Source organism: Onychostoma macrolepis, chromosome 21, assembly GCF_012432095.1.
Source record: "Onychostoma macrolepis isolate SWU-2019 chromosome 21, ASM1243209v1, whole genome shotgun sequence".
NCBI classification, from domain to species: Eukaryota; Metazoa; Chordata; class Actinopteri; order Cypriniformes; family Cyprinidae; genus Onychostoma; species Onychostoma macrolepis.
The window spans coordinates 30125816-30132411 of NC_081175.1; the positions used below are offsets into that span (position 1 = coordinate 30125816).

General features: G+C 45.5%; 1 protein-coding gene across 1 annotated transcript; it reads right to left on the reverse strand.

Moving 5' to 3' along the window:
* Positions 1-715: 715 nt before the first annotated feature.
* Positions 716-3424, reverse strand: LOC131528665 (tumor necrosis factor receptor superfamily member 14-like). The gene is made up of 5 exons (XM_058757988.1): positions 2820-3424; positions 1770-1895; positions 1504-1656; positions 1045-1126; positions 716-903 (listed from the first exon to the last, which is right to left on the reverse strand). The coding sequence occupies exons 1-5, from the start codon at positions 2944-2946 to the stop codon at positions 723-725; spliced, it is 669 nt and encodes a 222-aa protein (XP_058613971.1). The 5' UTR covers positions 2947-3424; the 3' UTR covers positions 716-722.
* Between the last annotated feature and the right edge of the window lie 3172 nt (positions 3425-6596).

Consider the following 6596-nt stretch of genomic DNA (forward strand, 5'->3'; position numbering starts at 1 on the left):
AAATCTACTCCCAACTCAGCCCAAAAAGATTTTCAAAAATCAGCTGGGAGACCATCAGAGGGCTGGAGAGAGCAACATTACCCTCCTCGGACATCTGGGGTAAGGCGTCAAAGAAAACATTTTCCTCCCTGCTCTCTAAATTAAGCTCACTTATGTAAAGGTTCTGATAAAAACCAACAGCCCTTCTTTGGATGTCTATGGGGTCTATCAACAAACCCCCATCCTCAGAACGCAATGCCTGAATAAGGCGTCTTTGGCCATTCTTTTTCTCAAGGCTGAAAAAATATTTAGATGGTGCATCCATTTGATCAATACTTTGAAAACTTGACCGGAGCAGTGCCCCCTGTGTTTTATATCCTAGTAGATCAGCTAACTGTGCTTTCTTCTTCAAACAGACATCTAGATAATAACGGTCTCCAGTAGAATCAGCTAGCTGCTGACAGTTATTTATATCAGTTTCCAAGCTCTTCAAAGGTTGTTAACACCTCTCTTATTTTTTGTCGCTCTGAGGAACAGCTTTGTGTCATCAACATAACTACGAGCAGAAACATCGCTCTGGGAGAGTATCACACTAGAATCGGAATCACTCACTTTCTGTCTCATGACCCTCACTAAGTTGTGAGTAGAATAGAATATAGTAGAAACATAGTAATTACTATTTAAAAACATTACATGATTAAAAACAAAAGTTTACAGGTATAAATCTTGGGTTGTAACTCAATTTAATCCACTATTTTGCTTTTTTCCCTTTTCTTTACAATAATTACAATGATGACAGCAAACAACAGCGACCACACTCCACACAGAATCAATGGCAGTAAATACGAACGTGCTCTATTACTGCACTCAGCATCAGTCGTATCGGTTCCTTCCTTGATTGTTAATTTGCCAAGAGATTCACAGCTGTTAGAGAGAGATACAGTACTCAAGTTAAACTACAAATATATCTCTTTTGAGAAAAAAAAAGAAAAAAAAAAATCTACTGAAATTATAAAACAAATTTAATTCAAGAAGGTGTCAGTGTTTAAAAATATTAATATTTACTTTGTATGCAATTTGCAGAATGTGCCATCTGAATATGAATCAGCAGGACAGTCATCACACACTGTATCTCTGAATTCTGTTCCTGTACAAACACAATTAAAAAAAAGGTTCAGTACATGAGCAATAAAAGCAGTGACAGGTCTCACAGATAATTCATCATTATTCAGAATAGCATCTGACACACTAAATGAATCTTCACATAACTAACTAATAAACAGCCTAATTATAATTTAGTAGATTTTTTCAGGTGGTTTTGTCACGTGCTGTCAGAGACACAAGCAAGCAATGTCTATCACGAGGAACCACATCCTACTTTCCCCAGGTGCAATAAATTGTAAAGCTGCTTTGGGACAACATGCATATTTCCATAATTGAGTTATTTAATATAAATGCAAGCAGAATTATTGTTCTCAGTTTTTATGGATGCATATTAAAGCTGTTTGTCTGATAAAGACTGACCGTTTTGGTTGATGTATTGTCCAGGTGAGCAGGATGAATGTTTCATGGCCTTTTTACAGTTGGAGAGCAAGTCTATACAGTAATAACCTGGCAGAGGTTCACACACTGTATCTGATATTAATGTACACACATGCTTTACTCTCAGCCCATTACCTTTGACAAGAAAGCAAACAAACGAGTCAATTATAGAAAACCTGGCAATGACAAGTCAGCAAGAGAAAAAAACATTACAATATATTTGAATACATGAAACCATGACGACTCACTTGGATCACAGACAGAACAGTGCAGACATTCAGTAAATCCATTAGGAGCGCTAGTGAAGGTCATCACGGGGCATGAATCACATGTTGTGCTTGTGTACTCATCACAATGTCTATAAACTCGCTTTCCTAGACAATATAAAACAATTACCAGCACAATTATTATTCATTATTTATACATGCCATATGTACATAACTTTTACATGTATTTGTAACTGTATAAGTTGTATTCATTGTATATCTGTATATTTCTATAAACTGTGTAGACTTAAAAATGAAAATTGTTTCTTTTGTTCTGTATCTTGATTTTATGTTAAGTACATTTCTAACGCCACAACAAATTCCTTGTGTGTGTGTTTGTGCACACTTGGCCAATAAATCTTGTTCTGATTTAGAATATAATCTTGAATACATAATAAAAATAATAAAAATAATCAGACCGTAATAACGCTGGGTACACAGATATTGTTATGCACAATCCCAATATTGGTTTTTGACCTCTTTTTTTACTTTATGCCTATTTTCAGGAATATCTGCTTCTGCTGAACAACTTGACAAGAGTTGTGAATGTTTGCAAATCAGAGTCAAAGTGAAATAAATCAAGAAATCTGCATCAATACCCAACTCTAGACTGGAGTCATGTTGTGCATAATGCAATGATGGATCAGTGATTCCAAACCATCTTCCATCTTGGAAACCACTAATATTGAATTGTAATTCAACACCTGGCCTGCCCTAGTTGTTTCTATATACAGTATTGAATATTACACATATTGTTATGTGTAATTTCTGCCAATGGGAGAGCAGCCGCTACTTGGCATAGCCCACAGAGAAATACCAGATTGGTGGAGGATTACTTTTAACAAGACCCTGACCACATCAGTCCAAACATAGAAGATTATTTTATGAACATATTACAGTTGTTCATCAGTAATAATGAATGATACAGTTTAAAGCCTATAATGAAAAAGTATCATATGACGCCTTTAAGAATCTGACTTCATCTGCATGTATTGTGGGTTTGAGTGAAGAGCAGTCTTATACAGGACTTACCTGGATCACACATCGGGCAACACTCGCCATTAACTTCATATTCTGCATTATTACATGCTGCCACACAAAGCACAATGCTCACGTAGAACAGAGGAAGTAATTTTGATAGATTATAGAATATACACATCTTGGAATTAAATAAATCATCTCTGGTGCTGAGGTGTGTCACGGATGATATAAAGGATCCACGTGCAAAGGCAGTCAGTCAAAAACAGTCCTTAATGAAAACGCAAAACAAGGCAGTCTGTCGTACAATGACACAGAACTGGATGAGAACAAAACACAACTGAAGAAGGTCAGGCTCAGAGGACTCCCGACTTGGAGAGAGCTCGTAGGGCTGGGCTCACTGGAAGCAGCAACAGGACACCGAGAAAACTTAGATGAACACAGCAAGACAAGACATGGTAAGACTCCTGACGGTATCCTGACATGAAGGGCGAAACAAGAGCATAAGCATGACACACACAATAATCCGACAGAGAGCCGCATGCACAGCCACTGGAAATAGAGCCAATAATTAGAGCAGAGTGGAAACAGGTGTCACCGCCAAGCAGCGCGAGCGCTGATTGTGATGACAAACAGGTGGAGAAGAGAGCTAGAACGAGCATGGGCGTGCCTGAGAGTGTGAGTGTAAGATTGTGTAAGTATGTATGTATTTATGTGTAAGTGTGTGTGAGAGAGAGAGACAGAGAAGCAAACCCAGCTCATGACAGTACCCCTCCCTCAACGAGCGCCCCCAGGCGCTCCCGAGGAAGAAGCATGGCGAGAACGGTAGAAGTCCTCGATCAGCGGCGATCCAGAATGTCGGGCGGAATCCAACGCCTCTCCTCAGGACCGTACCCCTCCCAGTCCACCAAAAACTGGTGGCCACGCCCTCGAGGACGGACGTCAAGAAGCTTACGGACTCTGTAAACAGAAGCCTCCTCGTCAATAGGAGGAGGAGGAAGGGGGGGACGGGTGGGAGCGCGGACAACAGGCTTGACGCAGGACACGTGAAAGACAGGGTGAACACGGCGCAGCTGACGGGACAACTTGAGTCTGATCGCGACCGGACTGAGAACCTTCACAATAGAAAAGGGCCCAATAAAGCGGCATCAGCTTACGAGAACTCTCCTGCATAGGCAAATTACGGGTGGAAAGCCACACCTTCTGACCACAAACATACCTGGGAGCCCTAACCCGGTGACGATTAGCGGCTCGACGTGTACGTGCTCTGGTACGACATAACGCTGATCTCACCCTCTTCCAGGTACGCTTACATCTCTGAATAAATGCCTCTACGGAGGGAACGGAGGCCTGGGACTCTTGGGACGTGAATAGAGGAGGTTGGTAACCCAGACAACACTCGAGCAGGGATAACCTAGTGGCAGGCGAGGGCAGAGAATTATGGGCATATTTGGCCCAGGACAGTTGGTCGCACCATGATGCGGGGTTCCGCGAGGTTAAGCTACGCAACATGCGACCCAGAATCTGATTAGTCCTCTCGGCTTGCCCATTGGTCTGTGGATGGAATCCTGACGACAGACTGGGGATGCCCCTATCTGCCGACAGAACTCCCTCCAGAACTGAGAGGCGAACTGAGGCCCTCTGTCAGACACAATGTCCGAAGGAAGACCATGGATCTTGAACACGTGATCAATCATAACTTGGGCGGTCTCACAGGCGGACGGTAATCTAGGGAGAGGGATAAAGTGGCGGCCTTGATCGGTCCTAGCAACGGTGAGGATGACCGTATTACCGGCCAGCGGAAGACCGGTCACAAAATCAACGCAATGTGAGACCACGGACGTGAAGGAATGGGGAGGGTCTAAGAAGACCTGCCGGTGGAGTGTTACTAGATTTAGTCTGGGCACAAACATGACAGGAAGCAACAGGCGCGAGCGTCACGTTCTCTAGTGGGCCACCAAAAACATTGACGAATCGCGGCCAACATACCCCTAACTCCTGGGTGTGCCACCAATTTGGATGAGTGACCCCAACGAAGAACTGCAGAGCGTCGACCTCAGGAACGAATAACGTTCCCTCAGGGGCGCGGAGTGGTCTGGCGATCGTAAAGGGCTCTCCTCACAGCCTGTTCCACTCCCCAGGCGGCCGCCCGACCACACAACGCTGAGGTAAAACACTCTCATTGGTCGAGGGACCCCTGACGAGCCGAACTGGCGTGAGAGAGCATCCGGCTTGAGATTCTTAGAACCGGGTCTAAACGAAATAGAAAACTCAAAGCGGCCAAGAAAAGCGCCCACCGAGCCTGACGGGCGTTAAGTCTCTTGGCGGAGCGGATGTATTCTAGATTCTGATGATCCGTCCAGACAATAAATGGCACACTGGCTCCCTCAAGCCAGTGTCGCCATTCCTGCGCCAGACGGATCGCCAAAAGCTCTCGGTTACCGGCGTCGTAGTTGCGCTCGGCGGACAAAAGCGATGAGAATAGAAAGCACGGGTGAACCTTGTCGTCAAGGGAAGAGCGTTGCGACAAGATAGCTCCTACCGCGACGTCGGAGGCATCAACCTCAACAATAAACTGTCTCTCGGGATCTGGGGTGATAAGGATGGGGCGGAGGTAAATAACCCCTTGAGCCGATCAAAAGCACCCTCGCCGCCTCAGACCAAGCAAATCGAATCTTGGACGAGGTGAGGATAGTGAGTGGGGCAGCGACCTGACTAAAGTCTCGGATAAAGCGACGGTAAAAATTAGCGAACCCCAGAAACCGCTGAAGCGCGACTTGAGAATCTGGAACTGGCCAATCAATGACAGCACGAACCTTGTCAGGGTCCATGCTGATTCCCTCCGCCGAAACCACTGAACCGAGAAGCGTGACAGACCGGGCATGAAACATGCACTTCTCCGCCTTGACAAACAGGCGGTTCTCAAGCAAGCGCTGCAAAACTCGGCGGACATGCTGTCGTGTACCTGGAGAGGGTGAGAAAATAAGAATGTCGTCCAAATACACAAACACAAAGACATTTAGCATATCTCTCAAGGCGTCATTAACTAAGGCCTGAAAAGCGGCGGGGCGTTGACCAGCCCGACGGTAAAACCCGGTACTCAAAGTGCCCGACAGGGTGTTAAACGCAGTCTTCCACTCGTCTCCCTCCTTAATACGTACCAAGTGGTAGGCATTGCGCAAGTCCAGCTTTGTGAAGACCTTTGCGCCCTGTAAGATCTCGAAGGCCGACGACATAAGAGGCAAGGGATAGCGATTCTTGACTGTTATGCCGTTCAGCCCCGATAATCAATACAGGGACGCAAGGACCCATCCTTTTCTTCACAAAGAAGAACCCCGCACCGGCAGGAGAGGAGGATGGAACAATAATCCCGCAGCGAGGGACTCTGTGAGGTATTTCTCCAGAGCCTCCGCTCGGGCGCCGAGAGAGTATAATCGACCACGGGTGGCATGGTGCCCGGAAGGAGCTCAATGCTACAGTCGTAAGGACGATGAGGCGGCAAGGATGTAGCCGGGAGCGGCTGAAGACCGCCCGCAGATCGTGGTACTCCTCCGGAACTCCGACAAATCACCAGGCTCCTCCTGAAACACAGACACAGAGGAAACAGCAGGGACAGCAGACACCAAACAGTTGACATGACACGACAAATTCCATGAGTGAATAGAACCCTTGACCCAGTCAATCTGAGGGTTGTGCTGAATAAGCCAGGGATGCCCTAGAACAATGGGGGTATAAGGGGACTGGAAAACAAAAAAGAAATAGTCTCTTGGTGATTTCCTGAGGCGGTAAGGCTCACCGGACTGGTGATATGGTGAACAGAAGAAAGTACAC

Excerpts from the sequence above, each read along its gene's own strand:
- LOC131528665 (XM_058757988.1), bottom strand. The coding sequence starts at position 2,946 with ATGTGTATATTCTATAATCTATCAAAATTACTTCCTCTGTTCTACGTG. Across the intron at positions 1,896-2,819 it reads TTGCCCGATGTGTGATCCAG|GAAAGCGAGTTTATAGACAT; the intron begins GTAAGTCCTGTA and ends TATATTGTCTAG. Across the intron at positions 1,657-1,769 it reads CTGTTCTGTCTGTGATCCAA|GTAATGGGCTGAGAGTAAAG; the intron begins GTGAGTCGTCAT and ends TTCTTGTCAAAG.